The following is a 24,161-nucleotide window of genomic DNA, read 5'->3' on the forward strand; positions in this document are numbered from 1 at the left end:
GGACTCCATATCTGAATATCAATTCTCTGACGAAACTGACGGCAGTGCTTGAGTCAAGGTTTTTGATAGGCTTGGCTTCGATCCATTTGGTGAACTTGTCGACTACTACGAGCAAATGAGTGAAACCACTTCTACCAGTCCTGAAGGGCCCGACCATATCTAACCCCCAGACTGCAAATGGCCAGATGAGTGGAATAGTCTTCAAGGCAGATGCGGGCTTGTGGGACATGTTGGAGTAGAACTGACATCCTGCGCACTTGTCGACTATATCTTTCACCATCTCATTTGCACGGGGCCAATAAAATCCCGCTCGGTATGCTTTGGCCACGATGGTTCGAGAGGACGCATGGTGACCACAGGTCCCCGAGTGGATCTCGTTTAAGATCATTTGGCCTTCTTCTAGGGTGATGTAGCCTTGAGCCGCTCCTGTGACACTTTCTCTGTAGAGCTGCCCTTTTAACACAGTGAAAGATGTTGATCGTCGGACGATCTGATGAGCCTCATCTTCGTCCTCTGGGAGCTCATTCCTAAGTATATATGCGATATATGACACTGTCCAGTCGGGCGTGATCACTAAGACTTCCATGATCAAGTCGACCACAGCTGGGACTTCAACTTCAGTCGGGTCTGCTGAACTTATCGGCTGTGGGGGTTCTTCCTTGAAGGGATCTTCCTGTACTGACAGGGTGTGGAGATGCTCCAAAAACACATTACTGGGGATAGGCTTCTAGTGGGACCTATCTTCGCCAGCTCATCAGCCGCTTGAATCTTGATTCGGGGTATGTGGTGGAGCTCTAACCCCTCGAACTTCTTTTCCAGCTTCCTTACTGCATTGCAATAACCGGTCATTGCTGGATTCCTGACATCCCATTCCTTCATCACTTGATTGACCACTAAGTCTGAGTCGCCGTATACCATCAGGCGTCGGACGCCGAGTGAAATGGCCATACGTAACCCATGCAGAAGTGCCTAATATTCAGCTTCATTGTTTGAAGAATCAAAGTGAATCTGGAGGACATAGTTGAGCTTGTCGCCTCTTGGGGATACCAGAACCACTACTGCGCCAGATCCATTCAACATCTTAGAGCCATCAAAGAACATAGTCCAATGCTCCGAGTGAACCTGAGTCGGTTGCTCATGTTCAGTCCACTCTGCAAGGAAATCTTCTATTGCCTGGGACTTGATGGCCTTCTTTGCCTCAAACTTGATATGTAACGGAAGGAGTCCAATCGCCCATTTTGCCACTCGCCCATTTGCTTCTCTATTGTTCAGGATTTCTGATAGTGGAGCATCACTGACTATTGAAACCGAGTGGTCTGAGAAGTAGTGTGCTACTTTCTTCATGGTTAGATAAATTCCATAAACAAGGTTCTGATAGTGTGGGTATCTATGATTGGATGGAGTTAAGACTTTAGAAATATAATATACTGGGCGTTGAACTTTGAAGGCCTTGCCTTCTTCTTCCTGCTCGATTGTGAGCACTGTGCTGACAACCTGTCTAGTTGCTGCGATGTAGAGAAGTAAAGGCTTCTTGCTGACTGGAGCAGCAAGCACCGGCTGGGTGGAAAGCAGAGCTTTGAGCTCTTCAAACGCTGCTTCAGCTTCACCATTCCACTCAAACATGTCAGACTTCTTCATCAGTTGGTACAGAGGCAGTGCCTTTTCACTGAGGCGTGAGATGAATCGACTCAATGCAGCCAAACAACTAGTAAGCTTCTGAACATCGTGCACATGCACAGGGCGTTTCATTCAGAGGATTGTGCGAATATTCTCTGGATTTGCATTGATCCCCTGTTCTGAAACAAGGAAACCGAGTAACTTTCCGCCTGGGACTCCGAATGTGCACTTTGATGGATTCATCTTGATATCATATCTTCTTAAGTTGGCAAAGGTTTCAGCGAGGTCAGTCAGCAGGTCGGAACCTTTGCGTGACCTGACCACTATGTCATCCATGTATGCTTCCACATTCTGACTAATTTGAGTGAGCATGCACTTGTGAATCATGCACATGAAAGTGGCACCAGCATTCTTGAGGCCAAAGGGCATGGTGACATAGCAAAAGCATCCGAATGGGGTGATGAAAGCTATTTTTATCTCATCATGACCATACAGACGGATCTAATGGTACCCGGAATACGCATCCAAAAAGGACAAGCACTCACATCCCGCAGTTGAGTCGACTATTTGGTTGATGCAGGGCAGAGGGAAATGATCTTTCAGGCAGGCCTGATTGATATGCTTGAAACAAATACACATATTAAGTGACGTATCTTTCTTGGGGACCATGGCGACGTTGGCGAGCCACTCAGAGTGGTATATCTCGCGGATGAACTCTGCTGCCAGGAGCCGAGCCACTTCTTCGCCAATCGCCTTCCCCTTCTCCGTCGTGGACCGACGGAGATGCTCTTTAACAGGTGTTTCTTTTGGGTCGACTCGCAAACGGTGCTCAGCTAGTCCCCTTGGTACACCTGGCATGTCTGATGGTTTCCATGCGAAGATGTCCCAGTTCTCACGGAAGAACTGGATGAGCGCTTCTTCCTATTTGCTGTCAAGTGTTGTTGAAATATGGGTCGGAGCAGCGTTTGGATCGGCCGGGTGAATGTGAATCGGCTTTGTTTCACCTGTCGACTAAAATGCGGACTCTGAGGCGGGCTTTTTGGCACGCAACAAATCACTCAGATCTGCATTCTTCTGGTACTCTTGAAACTCCACTGCTGCCATCTATTCATCGGCAATCTTACAACCTTTCTGGAAGCAATCTTCTGCCCTTTGTCGACTCCCAGTGACTGTGATCACGCCTTTGAGGCCGGGCATTTTCAGCTTGAGGTATACATAACATGGTTGAGCCATGAAACGAGCATATGCAAGCCGACCCAAAATGGCATGGTACGCACTTTTGAAATCCACTGCATCAAAGGTCAACTTCTCCTTGCGATAATTCTTCTCATCGCCGAAAACCACGTCAAGAGTGATCTGGCTGAGTGAATAGGCTTTCTTTCCTGGGTTGACTCCGTGGAATCGCATGTTGCTTTCACTGAGCTTGGACATCGGGATGCCCATCCCTTTGAGGGCCTCAGCGTACAGGATATTCAGACCACTGCCACCGTCCTTCAAAACCTTAGTCAGTCGAGTGCCCTCAATGACTGGGTTTACCACCAACGCTTGCCGGCCAGGGGTGGCAATGTGTGCTGGGTGGTCGAATTGGTCAAATATTATAGTTTTTTTTGACCACTTCAAGTATGTCTTCGTTGCTGGGCAACCATGTTTACTTCCCTGTTGATCACTTTCAGTCGACTTTTTCTCTCGACGTCAACAAAAATCATCAAAGTGGCATTGACATTGGGATAACCATCATCCTCGGCCTTGTCTTCTTCCTTATCTGACTCTTTTTCCTTCTCACTAGGTTGACCTTTCTCACGGAAACTCTGGATCAGGAGTCCAAACTGTCGAGTGGTATGCTTAGGGATAATCAGATTCCCTCTGCATCCTTTTTGGTGTGTATATGACACGGCAAATCAAGTGCATCATTCCCATCTTGATAATTCACTTTCTTAGGGTTCCAGGGCCCCTTAGGCTTCTCTTTGAACTTTCCCTGGTTCAACATTGCTGCCTCAGGAGGGCCTGCTGCCTCAGCCTTGCGCTTCTGCTTCCGACTGGAATTCCCACCTCCGGTGCCTAGGGCGACTGACTCGTTCTTGCCGCTCCGGAGTCGGTATTCTTCTTCGCCGTTAGCATATTTTGTGGCAATCTCCATCATCCAAGCCAGAGACATGTCTCCGGTCCGACCGAACTTCAGATTGAGCTCTCTGTAGCGAATGCCTTCTTTGAAGGCACATACTGCTGTTGAAAATATACCCTAGAGGCAATAATAAAATGGTTATTATTGTATTTCCTTGTTCATGATGATTGTCTACTGTTCATGCTATAATTGTATTAACTGGAAACCGTAATACATGTGTGAATACATAGAGCACAACATGTCCCTAGTGAGCCTCTAGTTGACTAGCTCGTTAATCAATAGATAGTTATGGTTTCCTGACCATGGACATTAGATGTCATTGATAACGGGATCACATCATTAGGAGAATGATGTGATGGACAAGACCCAATCCTAAGCATAGCACAAGATCGTGTAGTTCGTTTGCTAAGGCTTTTCTAATGTCAAGTATCATTTCCTTAGACCATGAGATTGTGCAACTCCCGGCTACCGTAGGAATGCTTTGGGTGTGCCAAACGTCACAACGTAACTGGGTGGCTAAAAAGGTGCACTACGGGTATCTCCGAAATTCTCTATTGGGTTGGCACGAATCGAGACTGGGATTTGTCACTCCGTATGACGGAGAGGTATCTCTTGGCGCACTCGGTAATGCATCATCATAATGAGCTCAATGTGACTAAGTAGTTAGTCACGGGATCATGCATTATGGAATGAGTAAAGTGACTTGCCGGTAACGAGATTGAACGAGGTATTGGGATACCACGATCGAATCTCGGGCAAGTAACATACCGATTGACAAAGGGAATTGCATACGGGATTGCTTGAATCCTTGACCTCGTGGTTCATCCGATGAGATCATTGTGGAACATGTAGGAGCCAACATGGGTATCCAGATCCCGATGTTGGTTATTGACCAGAGAACGTCTCGGTCATGTCTGCATGGTTCCCGAACCCGTAGGGTCTACACACTTAAGGTTCGGTGACGCTAGAGTTGTTATGGGAAATAGTATGTGGTTACCGAAGGTTGTTCGGAGTCCCGGATGAGATCCCAGACATGACGAGGAGCTCCGGAATGGTCCGGAGGTGAAGATCGGTATATTGGACGAAGGGTATTGGAGTCCGGAATTGTTCTGGGGGTACCAGGTGATGACCAGCGTTGGGGGGGGGCTTATGGGCCAAGGGGAGAGGGAACATCAGCCCACTAAGGGGCTGAGCGCCCCTCCCACCCCATGTCACGTAACCAGGAGAGGTGGGGGCGCCACCCCTAGGGCAGCGGCCCCTCCCGGCTTGGGGGGCAAGTTTCCTAGGGGGTGGGGGCGCCCAAACCCATCTAGGGTTTCCCCTGTGGCCGCCACCCCTCCCCTAGGGAACCCTAGGGCGCCTCCCCCTCCTCCCTTCCCCCTATATATAGTGAGGGAGAGAGGGAAGCCGCACCCTTCACCTGGCGCAGCCCCTCCCTCCTCCAACACCTACTCCTCCTCCGTATTGCTTGGCGAAGCCCTGCCGGAGAACCACGAGCTCCATCACCACTATGCCGTCGTGCTATCGGAGTTCTCCCTCAACTTCTCCTCTCCCCTTGCTGGATCAAGAAGGAGGAGACGTCCCCGGGCTATACGTGTGTTGAACACGGAGGCACCGTTGTTCGGTGCTTAGATCGGATTCGGCCGCGATCTGAATCGCTTCGTGAACGACTCCACCGACCGCGTTCTTGTAACGCTTCCTCATCGCGATCTTCAAGGGTATGAAGATGCACTCCCCTCTCTCTCGTTTCTAGTCTCTCCATATATTGATCTTGGTGATGCGTAGAAAATGTTGAATTTCTGCTACGTTCCCCAACAGTGGCATCATGAGCTAGGTCTATTGCGTAGATTCTATGCACGAGTAGAACACAAGTTGTTGTGGGCGTTGATTTTGTTCAATATGCTTACCGTTACTAGTCCTATCTTGTTTCGACGGTATTGTGGGATGAAGCGGCCCGGACCGACCTTACACGTACACTTACGTGAGACAGGTTCCACCGACTGACATGCACTTGTTGAATAAGGTGGCTAGCGGGTGCCAGTCTCTCCCTCTTTAGTCGGATCGGATTCGATGAAAAGGGTCCTTATGAAGGGTAAATAGCAATTGGCATATCACGTTGTGGTTTTGGCGTAGGTAGGAAATGTTCTTGCTAGAAACCTATAGCAGCCACGTAAAAACTTGCAACAACAATTAGAGGATGTCTAACTTGTTTTTGCAGGATATGCCGTGTGATGTGATATGGCCAAGAAGGATGTGATGAATGAAATATATGTGATGTATGAGATTGATCATATTCTTGTAATAGGAATCACGACTTGCGTGTCGATGAGTATGACAACCGGCAGGAGCCATAGGAGTCGTCTTTATTTATTGTATGACTTGCGTGTCACTGAATAACGCCATGTAATTACTTTACTTCATTGCTAAACCGTTAGCCATAGTAGTAGAAGTAATAAGTTGGCGAGACAACTTCATGGAGACACGATGATGGAGATCACAATGATGGAGATCATGGTGTCATGCCGGTGACGATGATGATCATGGAGCCCCGAAGATGGAGATCAAAAGCAGCAAAATGATATTGGCCATATCATGTCACTATTTGATTGCATGTGATGTTTATCATGTTTATGCATCTTATTTGCTTAGAACGACGGTAGTAAATAAGATGATCCCTCATAATAATTTCAAGAAAGTGTTCCCCCTAACTGTGCACCATTGCGAAAGATCATTGCTTCGAAGCACCACGTGATGATCGGGTGTGATAGATTCTAACGTTCACATACAACAGGTGTAAGCCACATTTACACACACAAAACACTTAGGTTGACTTGACGAGCCTAGCATGTACAGACATGGCCTCGGAACACAAGAGACCGAAAGGTCGAGCATGAGTCATATAGTAGATACGATCAACATGAAGATGTTCACCGATGATGACTAGTCCATCTCACGTGATGATCGGACACGGCCTAGTTGACTCGGATCATGTATCACTTAAGATGACTAGAGGGATGTCTATCTGAGTGGGAGTTCATTAGATGAACTTAATTATCCTGAACATAATCAAAAGGTCTTTGCAAATTAAGTCGTAGCTTGGGTTTTAGTTCTACTGTTTTAGATTGTTCCAAGAGAAAATATAGTTGAAAGTTGATAGTAGCAATTATGCGGACTGGGTCCGTAAACCGAGGATTGTCCTCATTGCTGCGCAGAAGGCTTATGTCCTTAATGCACCGCTCGGTGTGCTGAACCTCGAACATCGTCTGTGGATGTTGCGAACATCTAACATACATGTTTTGATGACTACATGATAGTTCAGTAATGGTAAACGGTTTAGAATTGAGGCGCCGAAGACGGTTTTTGAAACGTCGCAGAACATATGAGATGTTTCAAGGGCTGAAATTGGGATTTCAGGCTCGTGCCCACGTCAAGAGGTATGAGACCTCTGACAAGTTTCTTAGCCTGCAAGCTAAGGGAGAAAAGCTCAATTGTTGAGCATGTGCTCAGATTGTCTGAGTACTACAATCACTTGAATTGAGTGGGAGTTAATCTTCCAGATGAGATAGTGATGGTTCTCCATAGTCACTGCCACCAAGCTATTAGCGGTTCGTGATGAACTATAACATATCAGGGATAGACATGATGATCCTTGAGCAATTCGCGATGTTTGACACCGCGAAAGTAGAAATCAAGAAGGAGCATCAATTGTTGATGGTTGGTGAAACCACTAGTTTCAAGAAGGGCAAGGGCAAGAAGGGATACTTCATGAAATGGCAAATCAGTTGCTGCTCTAGTGAAGAAACCCAAGGTCGAACCCAAACCCGAGACTAAGTGCTTCCGTAATGAGGGGAACAGTCACTGAAGGAGAACTACCCTAGATACTTGGTAGATGAGAAGGCTCGCAAGGTCGACAGGAGTATATTGGATATACATTATATTGATGTGTACTTTACTAGTACTCCTAGTAGCACCATGGTAATAGATACCGGTTCAGTTGCTAAGTGTTAGTAACTCGAAATAGAAGGCTATGGAATAAACGGAGACTAGCTAAAGGCGAGGTGACGATATGTATTGGAAGTATTTCCAAGGTTGATGTGATCAAACATCGCATGCTCCCTCTACCATCGGGATCGGTGTTAAACCTAAATAATTGTTATTTAGTGTTTGCGTTGAGCATAGAAATGATTGGATTATGTCTATAGCAATACGGTTATTCATTTAAGGAGAATAATGGTTACTCTGTTTATTTGAATAATACCTTCAATGGTCTTGCACCTAAAATGAATGGTTTATTGAATCTCGATCATAGTGATACACATGTTCATGCCAAAAGATATAAAGATAGTAATGATGGTACCACCTACTTGTGGCACTGCCATTTGAGTCATATTGGTATAAAACGCATGAAGAAGCTCCATGTTGATGGATCTTTGGACTCACTCGTTTTTGAAAAGTTTGAGACATGCGAACCATGTCTATTGGTATGTGCGCATGAAGAAACTCCATGCAGATGGATCGTTTGGACTCACTTGATTCTAAATCACTTGATACATGCAAATCATACCACATGGCCAAGATGACTGAGAAGCCTCGTTTTCAGTAAGATTGAACAAGAAAGCAACTTGTTGGAAGTAATACATTTTGATGTGTGCAGTCCAATGAGTGCTGAGGCACGCAGTGGATATCGTTATGTTCTTACTTCACAGATGATTTGAGTAGATGTTGAGTATATTTACTTGATGAAACACAAGTCTGAATTATTGAAAGGTTCAAGTAATTTCAGAGTGAAGTTGAAGATCTTCGTGACAAGAGGATAAAATTTCTATGATATGATCATAGAGATGAATATCTGAGTTGCGATTTTGGTACACAATTAAGACATTGTGGAAATTGTTTCACAACTAACACCGCCTGGAACACCATAGTGTGATGGTGTGTCCGATAATCATAGATGCACCCTATTGGATATGGGGCATACCATGATGTCTCTTATTGAATTACCACTATTTTTCATGGGTTAGGCATTAGAGACAACCACATTCACTTTAAATAGGGCACCACTAATTCCATTGAGATGACACCGTATGAACTATGGTTTAGAGAAACCTAAGTTGTCGTTTCTTAAAAGTTTGGGGCTGCGACGCTTATGTGAAAAAGTTTCATCCTGATAAGCTCGAACCCAAAGCGGATAAATACATCTTCATAGGACACCCAAAATAGTTGGGTATACCTCCTATTTTAGATCCGGAAGCAAAAGTGATTGTTTCTAGAAATGGGTCCTTTCTCGAGGAAAAGTTTCTCTCGAAAGAATTGAGTGGGAGGATGGTGGAGACTTGATGAGGTTATTGAACCATCACTTCAACTAGAGTGTAGCAGGGCACATGAAGTTGTTCCTGTGGCACCTACACCAATTGAAGTGGAAGCTGATGATAGTGATCATGAAGCTTCGGATCAAGTCACTACCAAACCTCGTAGGTCGACAAGGATGCGTACTACTTCAGAATGGTACGTAATCCTGTCTTGGAGGTCATGTTGCTAGACAACAATGAACCTACGAGCTATGGACAAGCGATGGTGGGCCCGGATTCTGACAAATGGCTCGAGGCCATAAAATCTGAGAGAGGATCCATGTATGAAAACAAAGTGTAGACTTTGGAAGAACTACTTGATGGTCGTAAGGCTATTGGGTACATATGGATTTTAAAAGGAAGACGGACAATGATGGTAAGTATCACCAATAAGAAAGCTTGACTTGTCATTAAGATGTTTTCCGACAAGTTCAAGGAGTTGACTACGATGAGACTTTCTCACTCGTAGCGATGCTAAGAGAGTGTTGGAATTATATTAGCAATTACTGCATGATTTATGAAATCTTGCAGATAGGATGTCAAAACATTGTTTCCTCGACGATATTCTTGAGGAAAGGTTGTATGTGATACAACCAGAAGGTTTTTTCAATCCTGAAAGATGCTAACAAGTGCGCAAAGCTCAAGCAATCCTTCTAAGGACTGGAGTAAGCATCTCGGAGTTGGAATATACGCTTTGATGAGATGATCAAAGATTTTGGGTTTATACAATGTTTATGAGAAACTTGTATTTCCAAAAGGGTGAGCGGGAGCACTATAGCATTTCTGATGAGTATATGTTGTTGACATATTGTTGATCGGAAATGATGTAGAATTTCTGGAAAGCATAAAGGGTTATTTGAAAAGTGGTTTTCAAGGGAAACCCTGGATTAAGCTTCTTGAACATTGAGCATCAAGATCTATAAGGATAGATCAACAACGCTTAATAGTACTTTCAAACGAGCACATACCGTGACAAGATTTTGAAGGAGTTCAAAATAGATCGGCAAAGAAGGAGTTCTTGGCTGTGTTATAAGGTGTGAATATTGAGTAAGACTCAAGACATGACCACGACAGAAGAGAGAGAAAGGACGAAGGTCGTCCCCTATGCTTCAGACGTAGGCTCTACAGTATGCTATGCTGTGTACCGCACCTGAAGTGTGCCTTGCCATGAGTCAGTCAAGGGGTACAGGAGTGATCCAGGAATGGATCATAGGACAGCGGTCAAAGTTATCCTTAGTAACTAGTGGACTAAGGAATTTTCTCGATTATGGAGGTGGTAAAAGAGTTCGACGTAAAGGGTTACGTCGATGCATACTTTGTTACTAATCTGGATGACTATGAGTAGTAAACCGGATTCATATAGTAGAACAGTTATTTGGAATAGTTCCAAATAGCGCGTGGTAGCTGCATCTACAAGATGACATAGAGATTTGTAAAACACACATGGATCTGAATGGTTCAGACCCGTTGACTAATAACCTCTCTCACAAGCAAGATATGATCAAACCCCATGGGTGTTGAATTCATTACAATCACATACTGATGTGAACTAGATTATTGACTCTAGTGCAAGTGGGAGACTGTTGGAAATATGCCCTAGAGGCAATAATAAAATGGTTATTATTGTATTTCCTTGTTCATGATAATTGTCTATCGTTCATGCTATAATTGTATTAAGTGGAAACCGTAATACATGTGTGAATACATAGACCACAACATGTCCCTAGTGAGACTCTAGTTGACTAGCTTGTTGATTAATAGATAGTTATGGTTTCCTGACCATGGACATTAGATGTCATTGATAACGGGATCACATCATTAGGAGAATGATGTGATGGACAAGACCCAATCCTAAGCATAGCACAAGATCGTGTAGTTCGTTTGCTAAAGCTTTTCTAATGTCAAGTATAATTTCCTTAGACCATGAGATTGTGCAACTCCCGGATACCGTAGGAATGCTTTGGGTGTGCCAAACGTCACAACGTAACTGGGTGGCTATAAAGGTGCACTACGGGTATCTCCAAAAGTGTCTGTTGGGTTGGCACGAATCGAGACTGGGATTTGTCACTCCGTATGACGGAGAGGTATCTCTAGGCCCACTCGGTAATGCATCATCATAATGAGCTCAATGTGACTAAGTTAGTCACGGGATCATGCATTATGGAACGAGTAAAGTGACTTGCCGGTAACGAGATTGAATGAGGTATTGGGATACTGGCGATCGAATCTCGGGCAAGTAACATACCGATTGACAAAGGGAATTGCATACGGGATTGCTTGAATCCTTGACATCATGGTTCATCCGATGAGATCATTGTGGAACATGTGGGAGCCAACATGGGTATCCAGATCCCGCTATTGGTTATTGATCGGAGAACGTCTCGGTCCTGTCTGCATGGTTCCCGAACCCGTAAGGTCTACACACTTAAGGTTCGGTGACGCTAGAGTTGTTATGGGAAATAGTATGTGGTTACCGAAGGTTGTTCGGAGTCCCAGATGAGATCCCGGACATGACGAGGAGCTCCGGAATGGTCCGGAGGTGAAGATCGGTATATTGGACGAAGGGTATTGGAGTCCGGAATTGTTCCGGGGGTACCAGGTGATGACCAGCGTGTGCGAAAGGGGTTTCGGAGGCCCCGGCAAGCGTTGGGGGGCCTTATGGGCCAAGGGGAGAGGGCACATCAGCCCACTAAGGGGCTGAGCGCCCCTCCCACCCCACCTCACGTAACCAGGAGAGGTGGGGGCACCACCCCTAGGGCAGCCGCCCCTCCCGGCTTGGGAGGCAAGTTTCCTAGGGGGTGGGGCCGCCCAAACCCATCTAGGGTTTCCCATGTGGACGCCGCCCCTCCCCTAGGGAACCCTAGGGAGCCTCCCCCTCCTCCCTTCCCCCTATATATAGTGAGGGAGAGAGAGGGCAGCCACACCCTTCCCCTGGCGCAGCCCCTCCCTCCTCCAACACCTCCTCCTCCTCCGTAGTGCTTGGCGAAGCCCTGCCGGAGAACCACGAGCTCCATCACCACTATGTCGTCGTGCTGTCGGAGTTCTCCCTCAAATTCTCCTCTCCCCTTGCTGGATCAAGGAGGAGACGTCCCCGGGCTGTACATGTGTTGAACGCGGAGGCACCGTTGTTCGGTGCTTAGATCGGATTCGGCCGCGATCTGAATCACTTCGTGAATGACTCCACTGACCGCGTTCTTGTAACGCGTCCGCATTGCGATCTTCAAGGGTATTAAGATGCACTCCCCTCTCTCTCGTTGCTAGTCTCTCCATAGATTGATCTTGGTGATGCGTAGAAAATTTTGAATTTCTGCTACGTTCCCCAACAACTGCTTGGTGATCAGATACATTTCTCCACTGTGTGGTGCAGAGTGATCCACCTCTGGATATAATCTCTCAAGGTCTCATTCGGTTTCTGCATGCAATGTTGTAATTCCGGCAAACCAACAGGTCCCTTGCAGGTGCCCTCAAATGTTCTGGTAAACACTCGGGCCAACTCATCCCAAGTGAGAATGCTTCCAAGGGCAAACTGATTCAGCCAAGCTCTGGCAGAACCTTCGAGCATCAAAGGGAGGTGCTTCATGGCCACCTCATCACTGCCGCCACCAATATGCACAGCCACTCGGTAATCCTCCAACCAAGTCTCGGGATTCGACTCTCCTGTAAACTTGTTGACGTCTGTCGCCAGTCTGAAGTTGTGAGGGATCTCAGCGGCTCGGATGGCTCTTCCAAAACACTCAGGGCCAGAAACGTGAACCCTGCTTCCACTGGACCTGTCTCTATCCAGCCCCTCTTTGTATGCTTTGTTCCTACCGACCAAACCCTGTAGAAGGACTGACCTTGCATCAAACCCATGCTCTCTTGGGTCGACTGGAACTCTGCGGTCATTACCATACGGGCGCCTGTCATCGTACCGCCGGGGTGCGTACGACCCGTCGTCCCTCGGAAGGGGTGAAGGCACTCGACAGTGATGCTCACGAGCGTACTCACGATCAAACTCTCCATGAGCTCTTCCCAGGTGCCGATCCCGACGGCGATCACGCTCTTTGCGCCACAAAGATGACCCGGGACTGTGTGCCGACTGGACTGTATCTGCCCTTACTGACTTGCTGTGGATCCTGTTCCGTGACTAGGAAACAACGGACTTCAGCTCTCCTGCTGCTCGGAGCAGCGCTCAGATCTTTCCTAGCCCCTCCCAGCCTCTAAACGGGACGGCTGAATAGATTCTGCTATACGCGTAGCTGCTGCAAGATTCTGGATTGGTGTACAGAATACCTGAGGTTCAGGAGGAAACAATTATCATGGACGTCGACTGGATTCAGAGATCAATCGACGGGCATGTTCGTCGAGAGAATGTTGGAGATTCTCCAAACGGGTGCGCTCAGCCAACATGGCCAGGCGCACCGCCTCTAAGGCCCGAGCCTCGGCGGTTTCCCTGATGATGGGGGTCTGGAGGGCCTCCACGTTGCGGCGCTGCAGCTCCTCCCTCTACTGCGAGTTGAGAGGTTGGGGCTCATACTCCTCGTGGTCGAATGACGCGCCATCACCGCCACCGTTGCCGCCGCTGCGGCGAAACCTAGGCGGGCTGCGACAGGAATCGACAATGAGGACTTCTGCCGTGGGGTCACCACTCCCACTGTCGGAAAGAATATCCGCAGACCCAGTCGACATGTCAACTGGACCGCAGTGAAATTCGCCGGGCTCGATTGCTGGGACATGGGGGGCGGCTGTCTGGCGAGCCATCGCATGCCTCACCCATCGCTGGAGCCGCGACCGATCGGATCGCTTGCGGCGTTGTCCAGCGGAGTGAGTAGGGAACGTGAAAGCCGACCGATACGGAGTCGACGGTTGTCGTAGGAGGACGCCGCAGGCACTCGCACGGAACTGCGAAGATCCGTGGATCGGGAGAGCCTCGACGTCGAGGGGAGCTTCCTGAAGCCAGGAGGAGTCGTCAGCGACGAAGTGAGCGCACCGAGTCGGAACTCGCGGCCCATGATCAAACCGCCGCCGAAAACCATGTTGATGAAGATCGGAGAAAACACAACCTCCCCGGAAGTTGCTAAGATGCTTTGCCCCATGGGGGGCGCCAACTGTCGTGGTACTAAGTCTGATAGTAAGAATAGGGGGGTATGTATGAGGAGGCGAGGTCCAAGGTACGGTGAGGTTGTACACACGAGTTTACGAGTTCAGGCCCCTCTCGGAGGAGGTAAAAGCCCTACATCTCGGTGCCCTGAGGCGGTCGACTGGAATATGGATGTGTGTGTCACAAGGGGTGCGAACCCTTGTCCCAGAGGAGGGGGTGGCTTATATAGAGTGCGCCAGGACCCCAGCCGTCCCCCGTTACAGGGTTCGATGTACATTAAGATAGAGCGTTACTGATAACACCAGCTATAAAGTGTGTCATCAATGGTCTTTAAGACTACGGAGTGATTGCCTGACTGTTGCCATCCTGAGTGGCTCTAGGTCTTCTGTACTCCAAGTGGTTCCCTGAATGGTCGAATGACTCCATCGAGGTCGAGCGAAATTGGAGGTATCCGAGTGAGGTGACTGGTCGAGTGGATCGCACTCGATGGCTTCAGTTGATACTCCTTGTTATATCTTGAACGTCCTTGATTCTAGGGTAGTGACCTTGGGTAGGGCGTATAGGTCAGGTCTATGACCCTACCCTAGGTCTATGGCATCGTCACCAGGAGCGAGGTCCATTGGTCTTGGTTCGTATCTGGAACCGGGAGCAAAAGTGTCAGTCGAATCGGGACCAATGGCCCCCGAGGCTCGGCCGGCGCCCTGGCCTCACGAACCGGGACTGATGCACCCTTTGGTCCCAGTTCGTGAATGAACCTGAATTAATGCCCTTATCATGGCCTCAACCAAAACCCTATTTTCTACTAGTGGGGGGCAGGTGCCTAACTTCAGGAGGGCGCCAACCGTCGGGGATTTGGGAGGGAGAAGATACTGGACAGTCTACCCATTGCGGGTCATGGTATGACATGGGATGCCGGATCGTGGCCTCGGTGGGGGAGGAGGATGGAAAGAGGGTAGCACGCTTCTGATTTTCCTCAAGTTAGGAGGGTGGTTTCGAGAACACCATCGTAATTAATTTGCAACTTAAAACATAAAACATGATTTCATTTGTGTCCTTGATATGTTTCACCGAGAAATGTTAGCACTTGGTTTTTGAAACATATATAATGGTCTTACAGGGAAAAAAATATAACCGGGCATGTATGAGTCACCATTTTTTCATAAAAAAATTACAACAAGTAGCTGAGCGGTGAGCCGATCCCCACACTTGCAAGGATTGTCACCTCTCTCGGGCTGGCTCCTTGGACGCCGCAACCTTAATTGCATATATCAGATGGTGATTGCTATCGATTGAGCATTAGATGGACTTGGATGATGGTGAAAAATTGTTGTAGGCCTGGAACTTGAGCTTGCCACCGTACTCCTCGGGGAGCTGGGACTCGTCAATGGCGTCTCTAAGCGTGGCGTCGAGGTCCCTATCAGCGACGAACACAAACTTCTTCTTGGTCTTGTCATCAATAAAGGGGTACACCATCTTCCAGGCAGCCATGAATATGTAGGGCACGTGGATCAGTAACACACGGCCCACCCTCTCCGGGTAATAGCTCTGCATGATGTCCAGCCCTGCCAGGTACCCCCGCATGTCGCAGTTCGCGTACCCCCATCCCTTCAGGTCTATCACTGCCGCAAACTTCTCCTGTCCTGCGGACAGCCTATAACGATTCAGACAAACCCATCAGTTAACCACTCGATCAATCTACTGTTAGCTAGCTAGTTAGCAGACTGTGAATGCATGCAAAACTGATGGATCTATCTGGGTCCATACCTGGTGCAGCTTTTCTCAAAAGCGTAGGCCACGTAGCGCTTGAGATCTTCGTGATCACCCCGGACGGGGAAGTGGCACCCACCATAGAGATACGACATGGGGCGACCAAGACGGTCAAAACCCTGGTGGTGGTCCCTTCCCTTTGCGATCTCGCCCCGCACCTCGTCGTCCGAGATAAAGCCATGGGGCATGGTGACACGCTTCCAGGCAAGGTACCGGAGAAGCATCGCCGACGCCTTTTTGATGTTGTGCTCCCGGGCACGCAGGAACCGCCGTAGCGCGAAGTCATCCTCCTCCTGCACACGAACGATAGCGATAGATGAACAATTGGATCATCATCCAGGTGTGCATACGTGATTGGAAGGCAGGTTCTATGAGGATGATCGATTGACAGAGATGCATCTATCAAGATGGGAGTGTTGGATATGGACTGACAAGAGACTGATGAACCACCCGTACGTCCTCTCCTCTCAAACACTAACAGCTAATTAAGCTAGCACAGCAACCTAGTTGACCCGTGCAGTTCACTGAAGGGGAAATTAATTGACCATGCATCCAGTGTGGTGTGATTGAACTGGTCGATCACGGCGAGGCGTACGTAGTCTACTTAGTCAGGCAAAAAGTTGACGAGGAATCTCAAGAGACGATGGATATTTTATGATGCCAAAAATGCAGGACCTACGGGTGGGATATACTTGTATGATGCGATACCTTTGCTGAGGGGTCCTGTGCCTCGACGACCTCCCTGAGCTCCGCCACCTTCTTCCACTCCGCCGCGTCACCGTCGCCGCCATGGCCATATTGGCGCTCATCAGTACCGCAATCCATATTGATCCCTGCTCCGATGGTGGCGCTTGATCTATATTGTGTTGGTGAGAGAGTGGCGAGAGGATGGATCGGTTCTTATAGCTGGAGAAGGCTTGGCCTTGGGGTGTAAGAGGCAGAGAGAAGGGTGGTCAGTTGGGCTGTGAGGGAGTGAGTGAGGTGTCCCACTCCCATCTACTTCTTGATGGTGTATATTGATGGATTGGTTGACGCTGAAATGGACTTCAACCTGCTAGGAGTAATCTCCTAACTTCAAAGCTCATCACATCCCGACCGCGAAACTTAGTTAGGACTTAGGACCCTGGCCGGTCTGTATATCAAGATTGCTACCGCTCAGTCTATGAAAAAGATTCTTCCGTTTTGGCTCCATGTGTCAGAAAGCAGAAGCGCGTACGCATCAACTTATTTACTCGCCCGTGACACTAACATCATCATAGTAACATCTCTCGGCAGTTGCGTTAGTAACATGAACGTACAACACTCGCTTTCTTTGTTATTGATAAGGGCATCTCCAATAGATTGTATGTTAGTCTTGTTGGTAAATTGTCCATGTCATCAACCAACAAGCTATCATACAACTACTCCAATGGGTTGTATCTAAGCTATCCAATAGATGTTGAGAAAATAAATGTGATTGCTCTCTATTTCACCTTGGAGCTTGTGCAAAGGTTGTTGGTTATTCTACATACAACTTTGATCTCTTTCCACATTTATTACATGCCATATCATCACTATGTCCTAGGTGGCAGATTTACCAACACCTATCTTACAGCTGTTGGAGATGCCCTAATAAGGAACTTGGCCACTTGGGAACTTAACAGTGAAGGCTAATGGCGGATGGAGACAGTACTAAACAAAACTACACATAACTTGAGAGAGAGAGAGAGAGAGCTTAGGAAGATGCTATGAGCAGTGATGTGAGTGTGTCTCTTCGCCGAGAGCCAAAGCACGGGCACTCGACAAACGTACAGATGCCGAGAGCCATAGTCGGCAACCACGGCTTCACGGCAACTAGCTAACATTGCCGACACGAACTCACGGCGAACAAACAACGCACGGCAAGAGGCATAGACGCTGTGAGCACCACACGGCAAAGAGAAGCCACGTGGCATGCCCATTCGCAACTAACGGCGCCGTCACTTTCTGTTACCTATACCAAGAGCCGCGATGGTTCGGTCAGCAAAAGTATGTCACAGAAACATTCAAACCTGACATGTGGTCCAACTGGTCCCAATTATCAGTAAAACACACTGTTTTAAATAGCCCGCCTATAGTTCCGCTATAGCACGCTATAGCGTTTACAAAAGATCTTGCGCTAAGAAACTTTGGTCCAAACAAAGGAACAAACATTTTAAATAGCGCGCTATAGCTCCGCTATAGCGCGCTATAGCATTTGGAAGAGGTCCGCCGCTAAGATGCTTAGTGTGCTATTTAAAACTATGGTAAAACTAAAACATTCAAATTATTTGTTAATTTTTTAAAAAGAATAATATGATGCGTTGTCTTTAGCGAGAGGTTCCTTCTTACCGCTCGGTATACGACCATTGACGGAAACCTTCAAACATGACCTATGGGCCCAAGTGTCCCATATGACAGTTGAAATTTTATCGAGTGTTACAGCTCTTGGAAAAGAGTGGCACAACTGTAGTAGTTAAAGTGCTCAGATGACCCTTTTCCAAAAGGGGCCCTTGGAAAAGAACGCGCAACAGTAGTTAAAGTGCTCAAGCGACCCCTCTGAGAGCAGCGCTCGTGAATGGCTCTGTTTCCGAGTGTGGCTCTCGGAAATGTGTCCCATTGCTTCTGTTGTCAAACTGTTTCTTATCTAATCCCTACAACTGAAAACAACTAGAGTGCGTTTTCTGTCTATATCTTCAATGTAGAAAATGTTATCATAACAAATGAATGTGGGAGCTCCTAGCCCCCTAGAAATTCATCGAGCAACACATCGCACACACAGGCATAATTTAAAGTAGTTCACATAAGCATAACTCAAACTAGTTCACATAGGCCAATGTTTCATACTAGTACACATCACACACAAGTTCACAAATTCATACATAGGGTGAACTTATGGAAGTTCACTACTTGCAAAACACATGTACATCGCATAGAAGTTCACATTTTCATACAACATCTTGAGGCGGAGGAAGGGCATCATTTCCATCGGGTTAAGCTACTGGAGGAGGAGGAGGAGGAGGGGCATCATTTCCACCGCCTTGAATTGCATAAGAGCCTATAAGAGTAGAGCCACGTGAGAATAGTTCGTTGCTATATAATGAATGGGGCCAAATTTAGAGAATGTTCTACCTCTAGTTTTTTCTCGAGCAGCTTGAACCTTTCGTTTGCTTCTGCTCGTTCCTTCTCTCTTCTCTCCTCAGCATGCTGCCTTTGCTCCTCTTCAGCAGCCCGAGACAGTCTACCCATTTGTGCGTCGTGGGCCGACCTGGGATACCGGATCTAGGTGTCGGTGGGGGAGGAGGATGGAAAGAGGGTAGCACGCGTGTGAATTTCCTCAAGTTGGTAGGGTGGTTTTAAGAACACCATCGTGATTAATTTGCAACTGTCAAACATAAAACATGATTTTATTTGTGTCTTTGATGTGTTTCACCAAGAAATGTCAGCGCTTGGTTTTTGAAACATATATAACAGTCTTACAGGAAAAAAAACATATATAACGGGGCACATATGAGAGTCACCAATTTTTTCGTAAAAAAATTACAACATGTAGCTGAGCGGTGAGCTGATCTCCCACACTTGCAAGGATTGTCACCTCTTTCGGGCTGTCTCGCCGGACGCCGCAACCTTATTTGCATATGCCGGATGGTCATCGCTATCGATTGATCATCATATGGATTTGGACGATGGTGAACTATTGTAGGCCTAAAGCTTGAGCTTGCCACCGTACTCCTCAGGGAGCTGGGACTCGTCGATGGCGTCTCGAAGTGTGGCGTCAAGGTCCCTATCAGCGACGAACACAAACTTCTTCTTAGTCTTGTCATCGATTAAGGGGTACACAATCTTCCACGCAGCCATGAATATGTAGGGCACGTGGATCAGGAACACGCGGCCCAGCCGCTCTGGGTAATAGCTCTGCATGATGTCTAGCCCTGCCAGGTATCCCCGGATGTCGCAGTTCGCATACCCCCATCCCTTCAGGTCTATCACCGCCGCAAACTTCTCCTGCCCTGCCGGCAGCCTATAACGATTGAGAAAAACCCATCAGTTAACCACTCGATCTATCAACTGTTAGCTACTCCCTCCGTAAAGAAATATAAGAGGGAGTAGCTAGTTAGCGCACTAAATTCATGCAAAACGGGCTGATCTATATATGTGGAGCATATACCTGGTGCAGATTTTGTCGAAAACATAGACCACATAGCGCTTGAGATCTTCGTGATCACGCCGGACAGGGAAGTGGCACCCACCATAGAGATACGACATGGGGCGACCAAGACGGTCAAAACCTTGGTGGCGGTCCCTTCCCTTTGCAATCTCGCCGCGCACCTCGTCGTCGGAGATGAAGCCATGGGGCTTGGTGACATGCTTCCAGGCAAGATACCGGAGAAGCATCGCCGATGCCTTGTTGATGTTTTGGTCCCGGGCACGCAGGAACCGCCGCAGCGCGAAGTCATCCTCCTCCTGCACGCGAACGATAGTGATAGATGAACAAATGAATCATCATTCAGGTGGACATACGTGATTGGAAAGCAGGTTATATGAGGATGATCGACACAGAGATGCTTCTATCAAGATCGCTAGATGGTTTATGAACCTGGATGTAATCTTTACTTGTAGTGTTTTTTTGTACTGCCTTGACAGATAGATGATGTATAGATCGGAAGTTTCTCCCGTAAAAAAGGAGATAGAAGTGCTAGATGGACTAACAAGAGACTGATGAACCAGCCGTACATCCTCTCCGGGAAATAAATTAACTATGCATCCAGGGTGGTGTGTGATTGAACTGGTCGATCACGGCGGTGTGATTGAACGTAGTCGTACGTTCGACAAATTGAGGAGGAATCAGGAGACGATTGATATATATGTTGCGGTACCTTGGCAGAGGGGTCCTGTGCCTCGACGACCTCCCTGAGCTCCGCCACCTTCTTCCACTCTGCTGCGTCGCCGTCGCCGCCATGGCCGTGTTGGCGCTCATCAGTACCACAGTCCATATTGAGTCTGCTGCGATGGTGGCGCTCGATCTGCTGTTTTGTTGAGAGAGTGGCGGGAGGATGGATCGGTTCTTATAGAGGGAGAAGGCTTGGCCTTGGTGTGTAAGAGGCAGAGAGAAGGGTGATCACTGATCAGTTGGGCTGTGAGTGAGTGAGTGAGGTGTCCCACTCCCATCTACTTCTTGATGGTGTATATTGATGGATTGGTTGACGCTGAAATGGACTTGAACCTGCTAGGAGTAATGTCCTAGCTTCAAAGCTCATCACATCCTGACCGTGAATCTTAGTTAGGAGTTAGGACTTAGGACACTGGCCGATCTGCAAATCAAGATTGCTGACTACTCAATCTATGAAAATGATTCTTGTGCTTTGCTCCATGTTTCAGAAAGCAGAAGCGCATAAGCATCAACATATTTATTTACTCGCCGGTGACACTAACATCATCATAGTAACATCTCTCTCTCACCAGTTGCGTTAGTAACATGGACCTACGACACTCACTTTCTTCGTAATTATAATGAGGAACTTGGCCACTTGGGACATAACAGTGAAGGGTAATGGCGGACGGAGACAGTACACCCAAAATAAAACAAAACTACACATAACTGTCCACTCCTTTCATTACTGCTACTCCGAGAGAGAGGGGGAGAGAGATGAGATGAGAAAGAGAGAGAGTGATGAGATAGCTGAGGCTGTCAGACTAGATGAGTCCCCGCGCGTTGCCGCGGGACAGCTGTATATATCTCTATGTGTTAAATCATTGATTTCATAGAATTGCATTCACATTGGCTATATATAGAATTAGTATGAAATCCTCTAAAAAGAAGAAAATTCATATGGTGGATGCTCATGGCCTCACAACTCCACATAGAGAAAAACACGATAAAAAGTTATTTATCACTTTTTCATGGTGCATGTCTCATTCACAAAGAAAGGCTTGTTCTTGGTATCCACGTAGATATCTTTTTTTGCTAAATGAGTTTCTAAAAGTTTGAAGAATGTGCGCACCATGGGTATTCCATAACAAATTTCCTTCAAGCAAGTGGAGAAAATACACAAGAGGCCAGAGGGGGCATCCTCTTGACAAAAGATATCACGAGTCTCCCCTCCCCTCCCCTCCCCCGCCGACGGCCACCCCGGCCCCGGCGTCCACCCCACTATCAGCCCCGGCCAGAGGCCGCCCCGGCCCCGGCGCCCGCTCCTCTCCCTCCCCCATGCAAGCTGATCCCCACGGCGTCCGGTGGTGGAAGCCCCTCCTCGGCGACTTCCAGGATGCAGCCCATCGTCTCCGGGTTGGGACTCTCGGAGTCGCCGGGCTCTGCTGGCTCTTCGGCCCGGGCACCTGTCGCCGCGCGCGAGGCCGCACCTGCTCCGGCGACGGGCCTGGCGGTGCCCTGGCGCAGACCCGGCCCCTCCCGCAAGGCCATGTGGCGCAGGCGCAAGGCGCTGCAGAAGCAGGCGGAGGCGGGCAGATCCGGGCCCCGTTCGCGCTCGCTGTCGTCGTCCCCAGTGAGGCGGGAGGTCCCAGCTAGGGCTGCAAGAAAAGCTCGAGGCTCATGAGCCGCTCGAGATCGACTCGTTTTTTGGCTCGACTCGAGATCGACTCGAAAAGAAACGAGTTGAGTTTGAACAGTTTATGTAGCTCGACCGAGAAACGTGACGATCTTGAGCCAATATTGGCTCGCTCAATTTTAGCTCGATAGCTCGACATGATACCATTATGTTAAATGATCCCGCCATATATTAAATGGAAATAAGATAATTTGTTACTACCATATATGATGTGCATGATTTGTCTTCATTTTATTTACCGGCAAACGTGGAAGGTTAGTTAAGTGAGAGAAGATTTAGGTTTAATTATGGTACATTGTCGACTACGTCTTAAATTTCCTGTTGTTTTGGACAAAAATTTCCCAGCATATGCACCTTTGTTTTCTTATTTCTCGTCCACGAAGACCACCATCTATTGCTAGTTCACCCAAGAGACCAAGATGAGCTCTTGCCCTACAAAGTTGTGTCGTGTTGTGTCCTTATTTAGTTGGAATAATCACCATAGATTTTTAATTTTTACCATCTCATTTAGCTCGAAACTAGCTCGAGATCGACTCGAGATCATTACAAGCTGAGCACGAGTCATGTTCTAGAGCTCGATCTTGAGTTTCACTCAGTTTGAGATCGCTCGAATTTTAATATGAGTTGAGCTGAGCCAACTCCAACTCGCTCGAACTCGACTCGTTTGCAGCCCTAGTCCCAGCTGATCTCTATGGCCTGTGCTTCAAGTGTTTCCGGGAGGGCCACCGGAGGGAAGATTGCACCTTTAAGCCTCTGTGTATCCACTGTGGACTTGAGGGGCACATTTCGTCGGATTGCAAGCGCCCGCGCAGCCCTCGCTCGGAGGAAGAGCTCCGGCGGGATGCCTTGGCCAAAGTGGCGTGCTCCTCTCAGCTGCGGCAGCCGGCAGAGCCTGCGAGCAGGCTGTCGCCGGTCGCTAGGCAGGCCTCTCCGGTGGGGAGGCCCTCGCCAGGCCGGCGGACACCGCACCTGTGGGGCTCAGCCAGGCACCGCCTACAGCTGTAGGAGGCGTCTGCATCGTCCGCCGCACCCCGGAGATCGATGACCTCGAGCGCCGGCTCAAACTCGCGGTGGTGGCTTACGTCGGAGGTCCCCGGCCGCCGGTGTCGTGCGTGGATGCTGCGGAGGCCATCGCGGTTGAACTACGCATCCCGCGGCACTGTTTTTCTGTGCACAAGTACCACCCGGAGGATTTTCTTGTGGTCTGTTCTTCGCCGGAGATGAGAAACAAGATACTGGCGGCGGGTTCTGTCGACCATGGCAGGTTCAAGCTTTTCGTTCGTCCTTGGTTGAGGCAGGCCCAGGTAGTTTCGAGGATGATGCGCACGCAGGTCGATCTCATGATCGAAGGAGTCCCTTCCCACGCCTGGACTCGGGACATGGCGACGGAGATCTTGGGCACGGCGTGCCTGGTGGAAAGTCTCGCGCCGGAAACGGCTAACAGGGAGGCTCTGTCTCTGTTCAAGATGAGAGCTTGATGTGTGGATCCCGACGACGTGCCGGCTGACAAACGGATTTGGGTGCCGGAGCCGGAGGTGGATGAGGGCCCGGTGACACGGATGCCAACTTCCCGGCAGCTGTTGGAGTACAAGGCTCTGGTTCACATTGGTCGGATCAGGGAGCACGAGGGGCCAGGGACCTGGTTGCGGCCGTCCAGCTCTGAT

The 24,161-nt window shown here is 48.3% G+C and overlaps 2 protein-coding genes across 2 annotated transcripts; both read right to left on the reverse strand.

Annotated features, from left to right (window-relative positions):
• Positions 1-15,189: 15,189 nt before the first annotated feature.
• On the reverse strand, positions 15,190-16,816 carry LOC123117776 (phosphatidylinositol transfer protein 3). The gene is made up of 3 exons (XM_044538456.1): positions 16,643-16,816; positions 15,932-16,227; positions 15,190-15,818 (listed from the first exon to the last, which is right to left on the reverse strand). The coding sequence occupies exons 1-3, from the start codon at positions 16,757-16,759 to the stop codon at positions 15,464-15,466; spliced, it is 768 nt and encodes a 255-aa protein (XP_044394391.1). The 5' UTR covers positions 16,760-16,816; the 3' UTR covers positions 15,190-15,463.
• Positions 16,817-19,326: 2,510 nt separating this feature from the next.
• LOC123117777 (phosphatidylinositol transfer protein 3) lies at positions 19,327-21,053 on the reverse strand. The gene is made up of 3 exons (XM_044538457.1): positions 20,809-21,053; positions 20,100-20,395; positions 19,327-19,952 (listed from the first exon to the last, which is right to left on the reverse strand). The coding sequence occupies exons 1-3, from the start codon at positions 20,923-20,925 to the stop codon at positions 19,637-19,639; spliced, it is 729 nt and encodes a 242-aa protein (XP_044394392.1). The 5' UTR covers positions 20,926-21,053; the 3' UTR covers positions 19,327-19,636.
• Between the last annotated feature and the right edge of the window lie 3,108 nt (positions 21,054-24,161).

The sequence above is a fragment of the Triticum aestivum genome, chromosome 5B (assembly GCF_018294505.1).
Source record: "Triticum aestivum cultivar Chinese Spring chromosome 5B, IWGSC CS RefSeq v2.1, whole genome shotgun sequence".
In the NCBI taxonomy this organism is placed as follows: domain Eukaryota; kingdom Viridiplantae; phylum Streptophyta; class Magnoliopsida; order Poales; family Poaceae; genus Triticum; species Triticum aestivum.